Raw genomic sequence first — 23,353 nt, forward strand, 5'->3', positions numbered from 1 at the left:
GTGAGAAGTTTGAGGTTTTTGTGTTATCTCTTATAGTTTTAAATTTTTTTGATGTTACATAGGTGAATCACATACTGATTTTATTATCGTAGATAACCCAGTTACATAGTAAGTGTTTACAGTCACTTAATATTTTACAACCTCAACTGTAGTTATAAAGTAAGTATTCCACATACCTCCTAACAGTTCCTTGAAGATGGAGCTAGTCTGGCATTTAGTCCTTATTGTCCTCCTAAGTTTTTCTTGTTGGGGGTTAGACTGGGAATCTGATAGAAACTTCATTTCAGCTGCTGGTCCTCTAACCAGCGACTTGCTACACAACCTGAGGGGTCCACTGGGAAACCAGGATGCTCCCTTTGTAACAGGAGACAAAGAAATTTATGTTTGTCACCAGCCACTGCCCTCTTTCCTGCCAGAGTACTTTAGCAGTGTTCGTGCCATTATGATCACTCATTACAAAGTATTTCTGCCGTGGGCACAGCTACTCCCAGAAGGAACCTCCAAGAACCCAGACAAGGAAACAGTGCAGTGCTACCGGCAACTCCTTGAGGCCCTCAAGAGTGCTCAGCTTCAGCCCCTGGTGGTCCTGCACCACCAGACCCTTCCTGCCAGCACCGTCCAGAGAACTGAGGCCTTTGCTGATCTCTTTGCTGACTATGCCTCCTTCATCTTCCACTCCTTTGGGGACCTAGTTGAGATCTGGTTCACTTTTAGTGACTTGGAGGAAGTGATAATGGAGCTTCCCCACCAGGAATCAAGATCTTCACGTCTCCAGATCCTCACTGATGCCCACAGAAAAGCCTATGAGATTTTCCATGAAAAATATGCTTCTCAAGGTGAGTACACATGACCCAGGTGGCTGACCCACCGGCAGCCTTCATTACCCACCTTCCTCCACCCTCCTTAAAGCAGGACTCAGCATTTCTTTCCACTTACCTCCAATAGTCCCTTTGGGACTTCCCTGGCAGTCCAGTGGTTAAGACTCCGAGCTTCCACCGCAGGGGGTATGGGTTCAAGCATCCCTGGTCGGGGAAGTAAGATTCCGCATGCCACAAAGCACAGCCTAAAAAAAGTCCCCCATATCTATTTATTAGTGAGAAATTAATACCGTACTGAAGATTTCCCGGTGGAGGTAGGTAGGGGTGGTTTACATTGTACAGTGCCCAGCATTCCCTTTGAAAAATATCTTTTGAGCCCCCTTGCCCAATCTTTTTTTTTTTTTTAATAAATTTATTTATTTATTTTTGGCTGTGTTGGGTCTTTGTTGCTGTGCACAAGCTTTCTTTAGTTGTGGTGAGTGGGGGCTGCTCTTCGTTGTGGTGCGCGGGCTTCTCATTGTCGTGGCTTCTCGTTGTGGAGCACGGGCTCTAGGCGCGCAGGCTTCAGTAGTTGTGGCACGCGGGCTCAGTAGTTGTGGCTTGTGGGCTCTAGAGCGCAGGCTCAGTAGTTGTAGCGCATGGGCTGAGTTGCTCTGCGGCATGTGGGATCTTCCCAGGCCAGGGCTCGAACCCATGTCCCTTGCATTGGCAGGCAGATTCTTAACCACTGCGCCGCCAGGGAAGTCCCCTTGCTCAATCTTGAGTCTGCACTATCACCGATTATCTTTCTGTCCTCCTTTCTCCAGTCCTGCATCCCTGACTCTTCCTACCATTTCAAGATTGCCCATCCTCTCATCCACCCCGTTTTCTTTTATTTATTTATTTATTTTTATTTTATGTGTGTGTGTGTGTGTGTGTGTGTGTGTGTTTCGGTCATGCCCCTCAGCTTGGGGGATCTCAGTTCCCCGACCAGGGATCAAACCCATGCCCCCTGCAGTGGAAGCCCAGAGTCCTAACCACTGGACCTCCAGGGAATTCCTGAGCCTCCCCTTTTTCTTATGCAAAGCGAGTTACATGTTCTAGTTGAAGCCTATATTCCAGCAGGGGAGACAAATACAAAGATAAAATAATAATATGCTGACAGATAGTGAGAAGAGCATGCTTACAATTGTCCGTATTCCTGCTTCATGGCTAGTTTAAGGTTCCAATTCAGTAGGCCCGGATGGAATCAGGACATTGATTTTAATAAATTCCGTAGGTGAATCTAGGCTAGGTACACCAAAAAATTGGTACACCAATTTTGAGAACCAATTTTGGATTATATATGCTTCCTGGTTTTTATTATATACTGTATGTATATTTTTATACATAGTATATAATACATCTGCATACTTGTATACTCTGCCTTTGAAACTTAACATATTTAATGAATATATTCTCATTTTATTAAAAGCTCTTTGAAAGCATGATTTTCAGTGTTGTTACAGGTTCCCATTATATTAATGGATCATAGAGTTTAAAATATTCTTTCATTTTTGTATATAAGTTTATTTAATTTTCACTATTAAAAATTATGTTGGGCTTCCCTGGTGGCGCAGTGGTTGAGAGTCCACCTGCCAATGCAGGGGACACGGGTTCGTGCCCTGCTCCGGGAAGATCCCGCATGCCGCCGAGCGGCTGGGCCCGTGAGCCATGGCCGCTTTTAACCAACATATGTTGGTTAAAAGCAAAATAACTTTTTGAAGGTGGGGATATTGAATAATATCCCCCAAACTGAAAAGGAACTTTGAGACCAAAAAGTGAAGCAGGCAACTTCATAAAATGCAATTATGGAGTTTATTGTGGGTAATTTACATATGGGTAAGATCGGGTGAACAGTGATCTGGAAGCATTTGCAGCTGCATTCCTTACTGCCAAAAGGGGCACAAGGGAATTTAAAGGGGCCAAAGCTAAAAATGCAGTCTGATTATTAAGGGAGAAGCACATCTGCACCAGTGGGACTGGAAGTTTTTCCATCCCCTTGGGGGTCTCATGACCATTATTCCTTGAGGACCATTAACCATCTGTGTCAGCTAAAGAGCATTCTTCCAGTTCTTGTATCTGATGAAGACAAGGGTAAAAGTTGATAGGAAACTTATCTGGCTTGGGTGCATTACTTGTGAGTAGGCTAAAGCTCAGTCACACAGGAAGGGAGGGGTTAGGACTGTGGGCCTAAGGTGGAGCTGACAAAATAGAGTCAGTGTGGTTCAGCCACACAATAACTAACACCCATGGAGTGACCACTCAGTCCAGCAATTAAAATATAACAATACTGTGGTGATTTTGTAACACGGAATTATTGAATCACTATGTTGTGCACATGGAACTAACATAGTGTTGTAGGTCAATTATGCTTCAATTTTTTAAAGAGTAAGAAAACAGCAAAAAATTATATATAATATATAATACATATATATAATATATATATTACACCACTTCACATCAATTAGGATGGCTGTAATAAAAAAGACAGACAGGGACTTCCCTGGTGGCGCAGTGGTTCAGAATCTGCCTGCCAATGCAGGGGACACAAGTTCCAGCCCTGGCCCAGGAAGATCTCACATGCTGGAGAGCAACTAAGCCTGTGTGCCACAACTACTGAGCCTGTGCTCTAGAGCTCAAGAGCCACAAGTACTGAGCCTACGTGCCACAACTACTGAAACCCATGCACCTAGAGCCCGTGCTCCACACCAAGAGAAGCCACCACAATGAGAAGCCTGTGCACCGCAACGAAGAGTAGCCCCCACTTGCTGCAACCAGAGAAAGCCCGTGCACAGCAATGAAGACCCAATGCAGCCAAAAATAAATAAGTAAATAAATTTATTTTTTAAAAAAAAGACACAATAACAAGTGTTGGCAATGATGCTGAGAAATTGGAACACTCATACTTTGCTGGTGGGAATGAATTATGGTGCAGCCACTTTGGAAATCAGTTTGGCAGTTCCTCAAGTTAAATTTTAGAGTTACCATATGACTCAACAATTCCTCTCCTAGGTATATATCCAAGAGAAATAAAAGCAAATGTCCAGACAAAAACGCATCACAAATGTTCATAGCAGTATTATTCGTAATAACCAAAAGTGGAAACAACCCTAATGTCCATCAATTGATGGATAAACAAAAAGTGGCATATCAGTACAATGGAGTATTACTCAGCCCTTGAAAGGAATGATGTACTGATTCGTACTACAACATGATAATCCTTGAAGACATTATGCTAAGTGAAAGCAGCCAGTCTCAGACCACATATTATATGATTTCATTTATATTAAATATCCAGAGTAGACAAATCTATAGAGACACTAAAGTAGAGTAGCTATATCTGGGGCTAGAAGAGAGAATGGGAAGTGACTGCTAATGGTTATATAATTTCTTCCTGGGTTACTAAAATGTTCTGGAATTAGTGGAGATGGTTGCACAGCTTTGTAAATGTACTAAAGACCACTGAATTGTATACTTTAAAGCGATGAATTTTATGGTATATGAATTATATCTCAGTTTTTTAATGTTAAAAAATTAATTGGAAGGTTGAGGGTTTACAAAACAAAACAAACCATACCACAACTTATGTCTACTTGTATATTCTTCCCTATCTCATCTCCCATTCTCCCCCACCCCATCCCAGGTTACCACTGTGCTAAATATTCCATCCATTTTTATTAGTCTATGGCTTTCCCCTCTTCCCCATTTGGTGTCCGTAATGGAGGTACAAGGTCAAACGTTTTGAATAAAAATATTTAATTACAGAAAAATTGGGATTTTACTAAATATATTGTAGCCCCCCAAAATTCACCATGTTTTAAAAATATGTTTAAAAATTAAATTCCCGAGCTTCCCTGGTGGCGCAGTGGTTGAGAGTCCGCCTGCTGATGCAGGGGACACAGGTTCGTGCCCCGGTCCGGGAGGATCCCACATGCCGCGGAGCGGCTGGGCCCGTGAGCCATGGACGCTGGGCCTGTTTGTCCGGAGCCTGTGCTCCGCGATGGGAGAGGCCACAGCAGTGAGAGGCCCACGTACCACAAAAAAAAAAAAAAAAAAAAAAAAATTAAACTCCCATTTACTGCTGATTAGAAAATAAACAAGGTGAAATGCAGTTCTGATTTTTTCCTAAGAATTTTTTTATCAGGGTATGATTTACACACAGTGAAGTGCATAGATCTTAATTTTACACTTTGATTAGTTTTGACAAACCCATACATCCATGTAACCCATACCTTTATCAAGATATAAGACATTAACCAACACCTCCAAAAATCCCATTCCTGATCAATTTTATCCCTTCCTAATCAATCTCTACCCAAGGAACAACCACTGATCTGACTTCTATCAGCATAGTTACGAATGGAATCATAAGTATGTACTTTTTTGTTTGTCTTTTTTCATTTGGCATGTTTGTGAGATTATTTTGTTGCTGTATTAGTAATTTGCTCCTTGTTTCTTCTAAGTGGTGTTCTATCATGGATGTATCACAATTGAGGGGCATTGGTGCAATTTCCAGTTTTTATCTCCTATAAATAAGTTGCTATGAACGTTCTTGTACAAGTTTTTGCATGGACATATGTTTTCATTTCTCTTGGATAAATACCTAGGAGTGGAATTGCTGGATTTCAGGGGAGAGATGTATTTGACTTTCTAAGAAACTGCCAGTTTCCCAAAGCAATTGTTCCATTTTATACTCCCACTAGCCGTGTGTGAGAATATCAGTGGCCTCACATCCTCACCAACGTTTGGCATTTTCATCCTTTCTGTTTTAGCCATTCTGATGGTATCTCATTGAGATTCCATTACTTTTTAAAAAATATAGTTTCTATCCCAACTGCATGTGTGCTTAAACAATATAGTTTTCAATTTTGATTGGTTTGGTTTTGAGCATCATGAAAGAGTATTATACTTTTTGTAGTCCTCTAGGACTTCTTTTTTCTCCAACAAAACTGTTTCAAAAACTTATTCATATTGTTGAATATAGCTATAATATCTTCTTTTCACTGCTATCTGATATTCCATTGTGGGACTAAGCCACATTTTATTGATTAATTCTCCTGCTTATGTGCATCAGCCACCAGAATGGCTACTATTTTTAAAAAGCAGAAGATCCCAAGTGTTGGTGAGGATAGAGAGAAATTATAACCCTGTGCATTGCTGGCCAGTATGTAAACGGTGTAGCCACTATGGAAAACTCTGTGGCAGTTCCTCAAGAAATTAAACATAAAATTACCATATGATCTAGCACTTGTGGGTATATACCCAAAAGAATTGAAAGCAGGGACTTGAACAGATATTTGCACACCCATTTTCATAGCAGCATTATTCACAATAGCCAAAAGATGGAAATAATCCAAATGCCGAGACAAGGATGAATGGATAAAGAAAATATGCTAGATACATACAATTGAATATTATTCAGCGTTAAAAAGAAATGAAATTCTGACACATGCTACAGCATGGATGAACCTTGAAGACATTATGCTAAGTGAAATAAGCCAGACACAAAAGGACAAATATTGTATGGTTCCACCTATGTGAGGGACCTAGAATGATCAAATTCACAGAGACAGAAAGTAGAATAATGATTACCAGAGGCTGGGAGGAGGGGGAAATGGGGGAGATACTGATCATGGACACAGAGTTTCAGCTTGAGATGATGGAAAAGTTTGGGAGGTAGATGGTGGTGACAGTTGCACAGCAATGTGTATGTATTTAAAGCCACTTAAAAAAATTTTAATGGTAAATTTTATGTTATGTATTTTTACCACAATTCTGAAAAGTTCTTTTCTAATCTTTCTATATGTGTTATTATAAACCTCCTATTGATGTTTTTAATGTGCACCATGGGAAGGATACAAAAGAAGGTTCTTAGCAGAGAGTCAGAGGGAGAGCAGGAGAGTGAACATCCCTCTCACATAAGAGTAGAGTTGCACATAGCACCCACCTCTTGTACAACACTGGGACACAATCTACAGCAACACTTGAGTCCCTACCCACCTCTTGAAGCATTGATACTGGCAGTTCAATACTGTCCGTATTACTTTTATTGAAGCATTTAGGGCAAAAGAGAAAGGAGCAAACGGAAAGGGACTATTTTTTAATGGACAACGGCAATGGTTTTTGGAGGAAGAACTTCCCTTTGTGGTGGAAACAGAATTGAGCTTATCCTTAGTGAAATCTACTAATGCCTGTGAGGGACATGAACTTACACAGTGCTGTGCAGTGATTTTTCTACATGGCCTTGAAACAGTTAATTCTCAACCCACAGCAAATACTGACTTTGAGTTCTGTAGACAAGAATACCGACTTTTAACCATCTCCAGCAAAAATTACAAGATAAATTATCTTAAGCCAGAGCAATTACCCCCCATTTCATTCCCAAGAAAACATGAAACTGCAAGCTTAGAATGAGAATCTAGTTTTGAGTAATCTGCATTTTACATTATTTTAAGAAGTATAGTTTGTGCTTGCACTGGGAACAGGTTGGGAACCATATCGGGAAGTTTATTTTGTATGATATGAGAATTTCTGGGACTTCAGGTACATTAGTTCACTCTGATTCTAAAAACAGCTTGTAAAGTCAAATAGAAGTGATTTGTGGGTCAATTGTGCTTAGGGATTAACTGTACTCTTGTGTCATGTCATTGATCCAGAGATAATACTAAATTGTACATTTTAAAGTGTTCAGCACAGTCTGAGAACATGTGTTCTATGTGAGCTGATGTGATGATAGACTGAAGCATGGAAATCTGTGGAATATGAAATGGCTCCATCGGGCACAATCACTGAATAACTGGCAAATATCTTTATCTTATCAGAATGAGGACTAAATGTCTCTGAGTGATATTCCCTTCTCAGGGGATTTCAAAGTTCCATTATGTTTATCAAAATAAGAACTTTGATAGTTGGCAGCGGTTGTTAATAGTGGTTTCATTGACTGGGGAGATCTTTCTCCTGTACAGAATTTGGATGCAGGAGAGAAGTCAGACATATAGTCTTATAGTTTAAGTCTCAAACTCTGGTTTCATTCAATTTTTGTTTACTGTTTCCAAAGCACAGGTCTGAGCACCTGCCTATGCACCCAGTCCTAAGCTTGCTGTTTGGAGGGCCTAGAGAAATGTTTAAGTTTGCCCCTCAAGGAGCACACAATCCAGCAGGAGATAAAGACTTATGCACATCAAAGAGTTAGATGGCACTGCTAACAACTGAGGAATCCCAAGTCCACAGCAGCGTGTTTCGAGTTGTGGTCTGAGCATCACTGCCTCAGAAGCACCCAGGAAGCTTGTTAAAAGGCACTTGCTCCTGGGCCCACCCCAGTGGGCTGACGAGAAGGACAGGTGATTCTGATGCACATAAGCTTAAGCACCACTGTTAGGTGATCAAATGTCAAAGCAAGTGGGTACAAGCTGCACAGATTTATATTTCCTTCATGCGCAGTAAGTGTCGAATGGACATTTGCACAGCAAAAAAGGACAGGTAACAGCAGTCCCCTGAGAACGCCCTGCCTTTCAAAAGTCCCTCCCCACTTGGAACTCTTAGCTGTTTGGAACCAATGGTTCCCAAGCTTTACTGTGTATCAGAATCACCTGGAGAGCTTGTAAAGCACGCAGAGACCAAGGTTTATTAGGAACTTAGGACGCAGTTCTCTCCTTTCCGCCTTTTACATTGCTCAGGGTTGGGGGAAGGAACTGCTTTTATTCTTACAAAAGACTTTACGAGTGTCCTGCACTTCACCATCCTGATTTACATGAAACACTCTTTTAAAGGACATTTTTAATTTTTTTTTTAAATTTATTTTATTTATTGTTTTTGCGTTACGCGGGCCTCTCACTGTTGTGGCCTCTCCCGTTGCGGAGCACAGGCTCCAGACGCGCAGGCTCAGCGGCCATGGCCCACGGGCCCAGCCGCTCCGCGGCATGTGGGATCCTCCCGGACCGGGGCGTGAACCCGTGTCCCCTGCATCGGCAGGCGGACTCTCAACCACTGCGCCACCAGGGAAGCCCAGGACATTTTTTAAAAAGCTACCTTGTTTTCTAAAATCTTTCAGCTAGGGTAAAATCATGTGAGTGATTTCTTAAGAAATCCTTTTTAAAGTCAGTGAACATGGAATAGAAAGGTCAAGAGGAAATGAGTTCGCCAGGGGCTTCTGGGTTCACAGGCTCCTTCCTCTCTCACCTTCAGCCCTTCCTCTGGTTGGTTTCAGGCCAAAAGCTCTCTGTCGTCCTGCGAGCCCAGGTGGTCTCCGAGCTCCTGCTAGAACCGTCTACGTCTGCACTTGCCAAGGTAATGACAGCCCAAAGAAATAGTATCTGTAACTTCTCAGGAAAGTTGCTATTTTAATTTTAAAAAACCAAGAGAAATTTTTGTCTGTTGGCTTGACATTCTTTTTTTTAATCTATTTTATTGAAGTATAGTTGACTTACAATGTTGTGTTAATTTCTGCTGTACAGCAAAGTGATTCAGTTATACATATATATATATGTATTCTTTTTCATATTCTTTTCCATTATGGTTTATCACAGGGTATTGAATATAGTTCCCTGTGCTATACAGTAGGACCTTGTTGTTTATCCATCCTCTGTATAATAGTTTGCTTGACATTCTTACAAATGCCTCTTATGAGTGTTATGCATTCTCTAGATTCATAATTACTTTAAAACAAAATCCTATTTGTTGTAGCCCCAGCTCTCACTTGGTCAAGTGTCAGATTTTGCCTGCACAAAGAAGTCAAATGCCTCTGCTCTTGCTCTGACTTTTTATTAAAAGAGCTTCTTAGAAGAGCGGTCAGTGTTTTTAGCAAAACAGATACTAGGGTAAAGGTTTTTTTTTTTTTAAAGTAATGTCCCCCTAGAGTGCCCATCCTGGTTTTGACCTCGTCTAAATACACCTTTTAAATATAATTTTAATAAGAAAAGTTAAAACATCTGAGAATTTAACAGCTTTGGCCCTTGTAATGTTGGCTGCTGGGCGGTATGGAACGCCTTCAGAGAAAACAACTGATTTCTGTAGTTGTGCAGCACTGGTGTCTGTGTTATGATGGAGGCCCCATATGCCAAGGTCCAATTTCAGATTTACCAGCTCAGGGATTTAAAAACCAGACATGATAAGGTTCTGAAATGGCCAGGTCCAAGACTGATTGTATGGCCATATTACCATCTAAATTCTTTTACGAGGGGCGATAATTGCTATCAGTTATGAGCTCAGGAGACCAAAGTGCTGATTGAAAAGTGTTTGTCAAGCAGCAGTCTTTGAACTGGTCTCTCTGCCCCCACTCCTGCCACGCATCTGGGCCACCTTCCGAAAGCACAGTTTTGTTCATTTCCCTACTGAGAAGCTACACTCCCCTGAATTGGTGAAATTCCTCAGGGCCTTCCAGAATATGGCTCACTCAGGCCTTCTTGCTCTCTGGCCTCACCTTTTTGTCCCAGCGTGTATGCTATTTTTCCTGCCGACTCTCCTGCATTCCCTACCTCAAGTCCTATCCTCCTGGCCTTCCTCAAATCTCTTCCAACAAAATTCTATCTATTTTTAACATCTGTGTGGATGTGCCCTCCATCAGGAGGCCTCTGTTAATAATACTCCCTCACTCAACCTGATGTGATCTCTCCCAGCTTGGAACCCTTAGCCACTTGTTTAGATCAGCGGTTCCCAAGCTTTGGTATGTACCAGAATCACCTGGAGAGCTAGTAAAGAACACAGAGGCCAAGGCTTAATGTGGAGGGTTGCCGTGGGCCTTCATAGGCTTCCCAAGTTCCCAGGTGAGTCTAATCCCCACCAAGATTTGAGGACCACTGATGTGGATTTTTCATATAGCACTTAGAACTTTCTGCCTGTTCTTCATATAGTCAGTGCATCTGTTAACACTCTGTATCAAGTTGGAAGCTTCTGTGGATCTCACTCATCTTTAAACCCAGCACAGTGACTTGCAAGGGTATGAACTCAATGATCATGTGCTGTATGGAATTGACAAACAAAGCAAGCGCTGATAGGGCAGAGGGGAAGGTTCGAGTGGAGCTCACCAGCGGGGAGCAAGCCTGTGGAATGTTGAGTAAACACCAGTGATAACTTGACTGGGAAAGCCATAGGGAGCCAGAGGAGAGTCAGTTATCAAATGTCACAGTGCACTGGGTTGTCAGCAGATACCATTATTGACGGTCTTTGTCCCAAGGGAAGAGAAGGGGAGAAGACAGGCAATGATCTGGTCATGGCCAGGATAGAAATGGCTCGCTGAAAAGGGTAGGGAGGGGATCACCGTGGTATCTGCGTATGTTTAGACTCTGAATCTGTAGTTCTTAAAGTATATGTAGGCCAGAGACAGGGCAGAGGGGTATGTCCTTAACTGGAGCACAGACGGGGGTGTCCATGGACCATGAGAGTTCTGTTCTCCAATAATAATGTGGACCAGGCTAAGGCCAGCTGGGATGGACTTTAAACTGTGTCCTGAATGTAGCCAGTGACTATAGCCTACAATTAAAACAAAACCCCAAACCCCAGTAGGGTCTGCCGAAATTACTAAGGGGCCTGTGAGTGGGTGAGGGCTGCACTGCCTCCGTCCTGCAAAGTGGAAGGCCATGAGGAGGGTGCTGCTCAGGGCAGCTCTGGCCTCTGACTCCCTTCCTTCGTGCTCATCCACTTGGTGGAAACCCACCCTTTCTGGCATATGGTGCTTCTTTCATTCACTCACTCATTCAATTGTGCGCATTTATTGAGAGCTTCCTGTGTGCCAGGCACTTTGCTGAGTGCACACGTGATGTATTCCCCACAGCACGTAGGCACACCCCACACACATTCTCAGGACACAGGAAAAGCTGTGTCCCCAGCTTTTCCTCATGCTGCTTTTCCCTTGGAAAATCCCACTTTGGAGTATTCCATTTAGTAATAAGGGGAGAAACAAAAAAAGAATACTTCTGAGCAGTTCTTTGTCTTGAAATTCCTTGTGCTCTGATGATCCTATTTACTTATTTCCAGGACGCAGTTGACTTCCTCTCTCTAGATTTATCTTATGGATGCCAAAGCGAGGCAGGTTTCCGGCAGAAGCTGAGTCAATTGCAGGTAATTTGAGCTGTTTTCCATATTGATGATGAATGGCAAAGTTTCCTGAGAGCATATTAGACATTTAATGCTTCAGCTGATGTGTAAACTGAACTTCCTCCAAGAGTCCATATACTTGCAGGGAATTCCCCAGCGGTCCAGTGGTTGGGACTCTGTGCTTTCATCACTGCCAAGGGCCCGAGTTCAATCCCTGGTCAGGGAACTAAGATCCCACAAGCTTCTCAGTGCAGCCAAAAATAAGTAAACAAAAGAGTCCACATACTTGCAGAGTTGCATCTGGAGAGATTCCTATAGAGAACATCTGGAGGTTAGATAGTCTTCCCTGGAAAGGATAATGAGGGTTGGCTTGTTAAGGTAAATATTTACATGGATCCTCTGCTCTCTTGTGTAGAAAACTACTGAGAATCCAAATTCCAGTGTTCATTCTGAGATTAAAACAGACATTTCATGGATGTGGTCATGTAGATATTTATCCTGACAAGCCAACCCTCACTATCCCTCCACTCTCCTCAGAGCACCTGCACCCCCTCTCTGAGCCTCAGCTGCTGCTCCCCACTGGCACACAGGTGTCTTAGGGCCTGAGGACCCACAGGTTCTGAATTCTTCAGGAGGTACATGTAGGAGTCCCACGTTCCCTTCTCAGAAGAGGCTTTGCTCACCAGAGGCTTCCCCACTCAGCAGAGGGCTCCTGCAGCTCTCCAGTCCTGTGATACCACAGGCTGCCTCACTGCATATGGATCTTCCAGGGAGGGGAAAACCCTCGGTTCCCTTAGGAGTTTGGCTTTGCGCACTGACCTGGCCCAGGGAAAGAACAAGACTACGTGGGTCACAGCTCCACTCACTGGTTCTGAGCGACTTACTTGGTTTCTCGGAGATTAAGGCTTGAGGCTCATTGTTACTGGCTTCTCTGAGAAAATAAAGAACCCGCCTGGCTTCTTTTTAAGTAGTTGCTATTGGTATTTCTCAGTGGCTGTTAACGACTAGAGGAGGAAAACTCAGTGTGGGAAAAATGACAAAACCCAACCTCCCCCAAAAAAGGTAACCTAAAGTGAGGTCAAACAACATGTCAGCCTAAAGATGTTTCTTTTGACACTGAAATGGCTAGAAATGGGAGAGAAATTATACCTGCTCCAATTCTAATGAAGATAGCTTCTTTTAAATTTCTTTATGGAGTATGTCAGATATATCCAAAGGTAGAAGGAAAAGTAAACTGAAGCCATCCCCAGCTTCAAAAGCTATCAACTTGTGGCTGATCTTGTTTCATCTATACCCTACCTTCCCCCTCTCAAACCAGATTGTTTTGAAGCAAACCCTAGACATCCATAAACATCTTGACAGTGGCACCTGATTGAGCTTCTTGTAGCAGCACAGGCCCCTGACATGAGCAGACTGCCTTGTTCCTGGTCCTAACACAGTGACTGGTTCTAGGAGGTACCTTGTAGCCTGAGGTGATGGCAGAAATTAGCCTGTCTCTTTGGTGGGGGTCAGTGTAGAGAATGGTCTGTGTTATTGAAAAGTGTAGATTTTTCTCCCTCAAGTCTAGAGTCGGCTCTCTTTATTGACTGAGATGGCTAGCGGTCATTTCCAAAACCAAATTGAGTGTCGTGACTTCTCATCTTTAAAATCTGTCCCTGTTAACAAAAAACTTACTCTAGGCAGCTTCAGTTCACTTGCTGGCCTATATCATTTCAGACTATTGAGCCAAAAGTGGAAGTTTTCATCTTCAATCTGAAACTCCAGGACTGCCTCTCCATGAGGAAGAACCCAGCTGATCAGTTCTTCAGCCTTCTCACAGGTGAGTGGACCATCACTGGAGAGGTTTGGAGTGATATTTGGTGCACTGGCTTGTGGGGTAGGTATTTTAAAAGTCTGGGGTTCCAATGGGAGGAGCGACCAGAGGAGGGGTGGTCTGAGAGCCCATCCCAGATGAGTTTAGTGTCCCTTGTCTTCTTGTTGTTGGTCTTGATCCCTTAGCTCCCACTGACCCAAGAAAGGAGAGAGGTTCTGTACGAGGATGGTAAGGATGCCTTGGTCTCATGGAAATAAAGACCATCAGGCCTCAGATGTCAGGTGAAAGCATGGCAACTGCCCTGTGTCCATCTGTCCACTTCCATTACCCCTCCCTCTAAGGTCTCTCATCTCTGCCCCCCTTGGCAGGGCTGCCTCTCTCCCCTCAGCCACCTTACTTTTGTTCATTTCCCCATTACCTAATCAAAATCTTCAGGTATAGGACCCACAGCTCATGGAGCATCTCCTTGGTGTCTCTTAGTTCAAATTCTTGAGTGTGAATCTGATGGGTGGGCCATGTAATCAGAAGATTGCTCCTGGGACTTCCCTGGTGGTCAAGTGGTTAAGTCTCTGTGCTACCACTGCAGGGGGCACGGGTTCCATCCCTGGTTGGGGAACTAAGATCCCACATGCCACATGGTGTGGCTATTAAAAGAAGGAGAAGAAGAAGGTTGCTCCTGGTCCAATCCGGCCAAGGGAAAGTAGGAGGTCCACTAAGGCCTCAGGGGCTGAGGACCACTAGACACTCTGCAGGAAGGGCCAAGGGGCACGCTCCTGCATGCCTGGATATCCAGTTCAGTCTCCCTGTAAGGTCAGAATATGGGAGAAGTTGGTAGTGCCCTTTCTACTACCTGTAACCAGTGCTGAGCTGGCTTCACAGACCTCTTGAACTGCATCCATGGATACCACTTAATAACTCTTGCCCTAACTCATCTTTGATGGTATAATGATTTCCGTTCTTAAATCCCATCACTTTCTAAATGGTTAAAATGGTCAATTTTATGTTTATGTATAGTTTCTTACAAAAAAAATAAAATTCCGCCCCTTTCTGATATTTGAGTTTTGAGTCAGTTGTTCTCCTTGTTTGGTCTCCAGACAAGCAGCATTAGCATCACTTGGGAACTTGTTAGACATTCACATTCTAGAGCCCACCTCAGATCAGAAACTGTGATCAGAAACTTTGGAGTGGGCCCAGCAATCTGTGTTGAACAAGCTCTGCAGGTGATGCTGATGCACATGGAAGTTTGAGAACCACTGTTCTATCACTTTTGAGTTCTATAAATCTTTAGCCTGTGGAATTTTCCAGAGGGGTTTGGAGCCATTGCTTGGGGTTTGGGTGTGGTGTATAAGTGAGGAAAACTGTTGATAGTAGTCATGCATATTGTTGGTTGGGCTTCAGGTGGAGTGAATTAAATGTCTTCTCTTACAGCCATAAGGGAAGAACAAGTGCTCACCATTGGGTTTGATCTTAGTACATTCCTGAGCTGTTCATCAAGTTCCAAGAAAAGGTAATGTTAGATTTCCTGTGGGACTACCAATAACTGATATTTGCAGAATACTCTGTTGTTCTTTCACATGTGTAAACACAGGGGACTGTTGTCATCTGCCTCTTGGACCAGTGAGTCCTTCATGGCCATTCTAGAGACAAGAGATGAAGGCTCAGAGGGGAAAGCAGGGAGCAGTGTCTCTGGCCACCACATGGTTCTCCTCTAGTTCACCCAAGTGCACACAGCTAGCAGAGCTGGTGTTTAAACCCCTGCCTTCTAGTTTAGATCTTGTTGGAGGCATTGTGAGGTTGTGGACGAGCAGGCTGGGTTAATGATAGATCTGCCCATCCCTGAAGTTATGTGATCTGAGTAAGTAAGGTGAGTTCTCTGCACCATTTCCTCACACAAAATGTGAAACATCTTACCCGTGAGGAGATGGCATAGATAGGAAAGCCAGCTGTGCAGCAGGGCAGAAGCCTAAATCAGCAGTTTCTCAGGACAAAGGTTTTAAATTATTGTGGGATTGCAAATAATTTCTTTGCACATGACTAAAGTACCAAAATTTGTAAGTGACATACTGAAAAAAATTAGAGTAGATTTGAGGTTATCTCCATAATTATATCATTCTCATGCACTTATATTCCAATGCGCTTCTCGAGAAAAGTTTGGTGTGGAAGCCAGTGCAGGGAACTTCTCAGAACCGTGGGGGTATGTTACACACCTGAGCATCATATACCGTGTGTCAAGGAAGGACCAAGGCCCGGAGGCAATCATTGGCTTCCCAGACCTTCAGCTAGAGCTCACCTCAGACATTTCTAGCACAGCTCTGTCCAAGATCATAAACTTCAGTTGCCACCACCTCTTTGCACTTTTTCTCTTGCAGCATTTGGCTGTCCTCAGCTGTGTCTCCTTCCATTGTTCAGTCCTCTCAACTCACTTCAAATCAGCAGTTCAGATCACCAGACCCTAAGCAGCTGCACATGTCAGGCTTTGTGCCGGGAGTATGAACAGTATGATGAGCAAGTAGATCAGAACTGCTCTCTGTTCACACGTGGAGTCAGCTGAGGAGTGCTGGGCTATCTTTTCAGAAAATAAAACTCAAGAGGTCATAATAAACGTGGTACCCTGGGGACTTCCCTGGCGGACCAGTGGTTAGGACTCTATGCTTCCACTGCAGGGGCCACGGGTTCCATCTCGGCTTGGGGAACTAAGATCCCACATGTCACGCATGACATGGCAAAAGAAAAAGAAAGGGGGCACCCTGAGATCACAATGATTGCAAAACCACAAGATGACATGAGACACCGGCTCCAGGATTCTCTAACACCTTGATCTCTCAGTACCTTGCATGCAGGGAAGATCCAACATTGGCTAACGTTAAACCGAGAGTGGGGGCGGGGGGTTCTCACTCAGGTGGATGTTGATGGAGAACCTGCAGGGGCAGGTGGCAGCACGTCCTGAGAGGACGGGCATCATTTTCTTGTCGGAGTGTTTTAGGCCTCAGAAGTGAGACAGAGAGGCCCGCCAGTGATTCTAGCACAGAGTATGGCAGGAGATACAGACTGCTCCCCAGAGGAGGGAAAAAGAGCATTACCTGGGATGCTCTGAGGTGGCTTAGAGTGCGGGGTGAGGGGTGGCTGAAGGAGGACACTTGGAGGGCTGGGCATAGAGACTTTCTGTGCTAAATCTCTTCCCAAGTTAGGCAAACCCAGGACTCCCAGCTCCAAGGCCTGTATGGCAAGTTCTGTGTTATCCAGGGGCAGTTTGTTTCTTTAAGACCTCTTCTCACCCAAGCCAGAAGGACGGTCATAGTCAGAAGGGTTGGGTCAGAACAGCTGAGTGGGCACCCCTCCATGCCCCTGGTGTGCTCCAGAGTCATGCATCTGTTTTGGGTAATCCACAACTATAGGCTATCATTTCCCCTCACCACTTTTCTACCAAATGCGGATGAGTTGATGCTTAATAAAATAGGAGGAGCTTAAGTTTGGAAGGTCCAGGCTCCACTCCACGGGAGGGAGGTCTTTTCTGCAGTGTCTCCGTCACTTCTACCGGTTCTGTGCTCTGGGCCAACCTTGTATAAGTGTCAGCCCCTCGATGGCCCAAGGACAGGGAGATGCTCTTGTACTCCATTTCCTCTCTTCATGTGTGTTCTCTTCTCCAGGCCAAACACACCCACCTCCACCAATCCTTCCTCAAGTTTGCCCTCTGCTGGTGTAACTGCTGCATGTTATCACGCACTGCTTTCCAGCCTGCAGGACAGGACTCAGATAGAGAAAACAATAAAGAAAGAAGGGACGGAGGGAAGGAGGAAGGAAGGAGAGAGAAGGAAAACAGATTAGAAGTAAATAGAATATATCAGACTTCATTGTGTATGAGAATAGCATTTTTATGTTATGCTTTATTTCAGCTATGTTTATTTCTGATGTTTATTTCAGATACATTTATTTCTGAAATAAAACATAACATGCACATAAATGTCTACACGTCTACACACATACATAGTGATATGTGGTTAAAAGCACAGATTCTGTGCTGTACCATTTGCAAGCTGTGTAATCTAGGAGGAGTTCTCATTTTTTAAAAAAAACAAGATGTAAGTTTATTGATATAAATAAAGCCTGAAGATGGACAGTCTAGAGTGGGTAAAAATCATCAGGAATCCAGGCTCCTATCTTGTTGCTTTGTTATTCTTAACAAAACTTCTACCTCATGGTGCAGGATGGATGCTTGAGCTCCTGCCATTATGACCATAATCCAGGCAGCATGAAGAAGAAAGGAGGTTATAGTCAGGGTTGACATTTGAGTGGTACACATCAGTAGAGATGTACCAGTCATTCAATTATTGAAATATTTCTGTACCAGCTGGTAAGTAGCTGCTGACCCCCTGATGCCCGAAGTTACTCATTTCTTTAAGTCTCAGTTTCCTCCTCTGTAGGAAGAAGATAAATAATGTAGTACTTATCTTGTACACTTATTTTGAAAATTAAATGAGATAATGTACATACATTTTTATCATAGTGGTCACCATAGAATCAAAAGTCTCAGTAAATTGAAGTCATTATTATTAGCTATGTTTTATAAATATACACTATAAGAAGAAAAACTTTCATCAGAACTGAAGACTGTATTCAAGGGTGATCTAATATAGCAAACAGTAGCATTGGTACAGTATTTTCACTCATGCAGGAGCAATGATAACTCACCAAGAAGAGACAATAATAATAATTTTCCCATCTACTTGCTGCCCACGACTTTGGGTCGGTGTTTCCGGAATCTTTACTGATTACACACATTGTCACTGTTCATCGGTCTGGGGGCATTTGTAACTTACAGAGTCATTACTTATACTATGTCCCTTTATGTCACTTCACTCCTACAGCTGGTCTTGTTCTCTGACTGACAACCTGACCCTCCAGACTCTCCTGCAGCTGGACCCGGAGACAGCAGTAGACTCCTCTCTGCCCCACTCAGCCTATCAGAGAGTCTGGGAAATGTTTGCCAACCAGTCCAGGGCAGAAAGGGATGCTTTCCTGCAGGATGTTTTTCCTGAGGGTTTCCTCTGGGGCGTCTCCACAGGGGCTTTTAATGTGGAAGGAGGCTGGGCCGAGGACGGAAGAGGGGCGAGCATCTGGGACAGAGTTGGGCACCAGAACACCGGCAAGGGCCAAGCAACGCCAGAGGTGGCCAGTGACAGTTACCACAAGGTGGACACTGATGTCGCCCTGCTTCGTGGCCTCCGGGCCCAGGTCTACAAGTTCTCCATCTCCTGGTCCCGCATCTTCCCCACTGGGCAGGGGCAGAGCCCCAACCTCCGGGGCGTCGCCTACTACAACATGCTGATCGACAGGCTGCTGGACTCGCATATCGAGCCCATGGCCACGCTGTCCCACTGGGACCTGCCTCAGGCCCTGCAGGATCGCGGCGGGTGGCAGAATGAGAGCATGGTGGATATCTTCCTGGACTATGCGGCCTTCTGCTTCTCCACGTTTGGGGACCGTGTGAAGCTGTGGGTGACCTTCCACGAGCCGTGGGTGATGAGCTACGCGGGCTACGGCACCGGCCAACACGCACCAGGCATCTCCAACCCAGGGATGGCCTCTTTTAAGGTACTTCCCATCCTTGCAATGCCTACTTGTTAGAAGAGAAAGGACATTGGGTTGGAAAAATGTTTATTTTACCTTCCCATCAGCAAGTCTTTCCTTTCTTGTTCCTTTAAAGGAAATCAGAGGGAGGGAGGGAAGGAACCATAAATTCTTAATCACCTTATTTGTCCAAACACTATTCTGGCACTTTAAAAATTGTTGCCACCTCCTCAGAACGGCTCTGATGGATGAGGGAATCGGGGCTTAGGAGGAGAAGCAATTGGTTGTGATGACATTGCTAGTGGGTTAGCAGTGTGAAGCCAACATTTGAGCCCAAGTCCCTTGACTCCAAAGCAAGTTTTCCATGTCAGCCAGGACTCTTAATTGCAAGTGACAGAAAACCCAACCCAAACTGACTTAAACAAGGAGGGAATTTCTGAGTTCTGGAAACTGAAGAGTCTTAGTTTTAGCTGATCAGAGTGGAGCTTGATTAGACCACAGATGATGTTACCAGGACTCGATTTTTCTTCTTCTCTTGCTCCCCTCACTGGCTTTATTCTTGGGCTGGCTGGTAGCCAGATGGCCACAATCCTTCTCTCATATTTCAAGATCAGCAGAAAACAGAAAAGACAGCTTGCCTCTGTTCTGGCGTTCCCAGGAAAGTTCTCCCCGTGCTCATTGTCTCTGCATGGGTCGCGTGCCCATCCCTGAACCAGTCACTGGGTCTAGGCTAGGGGACTGTGTGGCATTGATTGGTTTTGACCCAGGTCCCAGCTCTACCCCTCAACACACTGGCTGAGAGACAGGGAAGTGGCGGTGGGGAGGGTGGTCTTTCCAGAGGGCAATCAGGGTATCATTTCAACAAGAAGGTGATGTGTATCCTTGAGACAAAATTTAAAATGGCTTAACATGGGTCCCATCCATCATTTCCCTTTTTCTTCAAAAGCTCCCAGGAAACCTACCAGCTTCCCTGGCTGCATTCTTCAGGACAATTAGTCTAGCTTTCCCCCAGCACCTTTTGGGTTCTCTTCTCTTCTGAAAGAGGAGCATTCACTGGGCCCCAGGCTAGATGTTAAGTGCCATCAAGACACTTAACTGTCAATTAGAGAACAATTCAAAATACCCACAACGAGAGTGAGCTGGAATACTGTGAATAAATGCCAAAATATAGCACTTAAGTCAAGGCTTCCATTCTGCTCTTGTTCAGCAAGTGACCGTACCCACGGAGACAGAGAACACTTCTGAAAGGGGAAAGCTTGAACCTTTCTGTTTGTCTTTGTTGTAAAACTCATCCCAGCCTTTACACCTTAGGCTTCTTATCCCTACAGCCGTGGCTCCTGAGACTTTTCTACAGAGACTTTTATGAGAAAGTCCACCTCACTTTTTTTTTTTTTTTTTTTTGTGGCTGCGTTGAGTCTTCGTTGCTGCGTGCGGGCTTTCTCTACTTGCAGCGAGTGAGGGCTACTCCTCGTTGTGCGTGAGCTTCTCATTGCGGTGGCTTCTCTTATTGCGGAGCACGAGCTCTAGGCGCGCAGGCTTCAGTAGTTGTGGCACGCAGGCTCAGTAGTTGTGGCTCGCAGGCTCTAGAGCACAGGCTCAGTAGTTGTGACACACGGGCTTCGTTGCTCCGCGGCATGAGGGATCTTCCCGGGCCAGGGCACTAACCCGTGTCCCCTGCATTGGCAGGCGGATTCTTAACCACTGCACCACCAGGGAAGCCCCACCTCACTTTTCTCTTTCAATTCTTCCTTTTATTTATAAAACATTATGACACCATTAAGGAAAAATTTCCAAGAAATTTTTCATAGTTCTACTAGTATTTCCTTCCAGTCATGGCTTCCTTACATTCATAGTGTAGTCACAGTGTGCACTCAGCTTAGTGCCCTTGTTTTCTTTTTGTTGTTGTTGTTTTTATTGAAGTATAGTTGATTTACAACGTTGTATCAATCTCTGCTGTACAGCAAAGTGACTCACTTATACACATATAGACTTTTTTTTTAGGTATTTAGTCTTTATTCTGAATCTGATAGACAACAGTTATTTTTTTAATTTTTAAATTTCATTTAATTAATTTTTTTATACAGCAGGTTCTTATTAGTCATCAATTTTATACACATCAGTGTATACATGTCAATCCCAATCTCCCAATTCATCACACCACCACCACCCCCGCCACTGCTTTCCCCCCTTGGTGTCCATACGTTTGTTCTCTACCTCTGTTTCTCATTTTCTGCCCTGCAAACCAGTTCATCTGTACCATTTTTCTAGGTTCCACATATATGCATTAATATACGATATTTGTTTTTCCCTTTCTGACTTCACTCTGTGTGACTGTCTCTAGATCCATCCACGTCTCAACAAATGACCCAATTTTATTCCTTTTTATGAAAAGGAATTGTATTCCATTTTATATATATATACCACATATTCTTTATCCATTCATCTGTCGATGGACATTTAGGTTGCTTCCATGACCTGGCTATTGTAAATAGTGCTGCAATGAACATTGGGGTACATGTGTCTTTTTGAATTATAGTTTTCTCTGGGTATTTGCCCAGTAGTGGGATTGCTGGATCATATGGTATTTCTAATTTTAGTTTTGTGTGTGTGTGTGTGTGTGTGTGTGTGTGGTACCCGGGCCTCTCACTGTTGTGGCCTCTCCCGTTGCAGAGCGCAGGCTCAGTGGCCATGGCTCACGGGCCCAGCCGCTCCGCGGCATGTGGGATCTTCCCGGACCGGGGCACGAACCCGTGTCCCCTGCATCGGCAGGCGGACTCTCAACAACTGTGCCACCAGGGAAGCCCTATTTTTAGTTTTTATAAGGAACCTCCATACTGTTCTCCATAGTGGCTGTATCAATTTACATTCCCACCAACAGTGCAAGAGGATTCCCTTATCTCCACACCCTCTCCAGCATTTGTTGTCTGTAGACTTTCTGATGATGCCCATTCTAACTGGTGTGAGGTGATACCTCATTGTAGTTTTGATTTGCATTTCTCTAATAATTAGTGATGTTGAGCAGCTTTTCATGTGCTTCTTGGCCATCTGTATGTCTTCTTTGGAGAAATGTCTATTTAGGTCTTCTGCCCATTTTTGGATTGGGTTGTTTGTATTTTTAATATTGAGCTGCATGAGCTGTTTATATATTTTGGAGAATAATTCTTTGTCCGTTGATTCGTTTGCAAATATTTTCTCCCATTCTGAGGGTTGTCTTTTCGTCTTGTTTATGGTTTCCTTTGCTGTGCAAAAGCTTTGAAGTTTCATTAGGTCCCATTTGTTTATTTTTGTTTTTATTAACATTACTCTAGGAGGTGGATCAAAAAAGACCTTCCTGTGATTTATGTCAAAGAATTTTCTTCCTATGTTTTCCTCTAACAGTTTTATAGTGTCTGGTCTTACATTTATGTCTCTAATCCATTTTGAGTTTATTTTTGTGTATGGTGTTAGGGAGTGTTCTAATTTCATTCTTTTACATATAGCGGTCCAGTTTTCCCAGCACCACTTATTGAAGAGACTGTCTTTTCTCCATTGTATATCCTTGCCTCCTTTGTCATAGATTAGTTGACCATAGGTGCGTGGGTTTATCTCTGGGCTTTCTATCTTGTTCCATGGATCTATATTTCTGTTTTTGTGCCAGTACCTTATAGTCTTGATGACTGTAGCTTTGTAATATAGTCTGAAGTCAGGGAGTCTGATTCCTCCAGCTCCGTTTTTTTCCCTCAAGACTGCTTTGGCTATTTGGGGTCTTTTGTGTCTCCATACAAATTTTAAGATTTTTTGTTCTAGTTCCGTAAAAAATGCCATTGGTAATTTGATAGGGATTGCACTGAATCTGTAGATTGCTTTGGGTAGTATAGTCATTTTCACAATATTGATTCTTCTAATCCAGGAACATGATATATCTCTCCATCTGTTGGTATCATCTTTAATTTCTTTCATCAGTGTCTTATAATTTTCTGCATACAGGTCTTTTGTCCCCCTAGGTAGGTTTATTCCTAGGTATTTTATTCTTTTTGTTGCAGTGGCAAATGGGAGTGTTTCCTTAATTTCTCTTTCAGATTTTTCATCATTAGTGTATAAGAATGCAAGAGATTTCTGTGCA

At 43.6% G+C, this 23,353-nt stretch overlaps 1 protein-coding gene across 1 annotated transcript in view; it reads left to right on the top strand.

Moving 5' to 3' along the window:
• Positions 1 to 23,353, top strand: part of LCT (lactase) — a 54,125-nt gene continuing 30,772 nt past the window's right edge. The window contains exons 1-6 of the mRNA XM_030883056.2: positions 1 to 836; positions 9,046 to 9,125; positions 11,811 to 11,894; positions 13,587 to 13,689; positions 15,112 to 15,190; positions 18,549 to 19,275. Of these exons, the coding sequence (XP_030738916.2) occupies positions 197 to 836; positions 9,046 to 9,125; positions 11,811 to 11,894; positions 13,587 to 13,689; positions 15,112 to 15,190; positions 18,549 to 19,275 (1,713 nt within the window). The 5' untranslated portion in view covers positions 1 to 196. The remainder of the gene's footprint in view (positions 837 to 9,045; positions 9,126 to 11,810; positions 11,895 to 13,586; positions 13,690 to 15,111; positions 15,191 to 18,548; positions 19,276 to 23,353) is intronic.

This window comes from Globicephala melas, chromosome 7 (assembly GCF_963455315.2).
Source record: "Globicephala melas chromosome 7, mGloMel1.2, whole genome shotgun sequence".
Classification (NCBI taxonomy): domain Eukaryota; kingdom Metazoa; phylum Chordata; class Mammalia; order Artiodactyla; family Delphinidae; genus Globicephala; species Globicephala melas.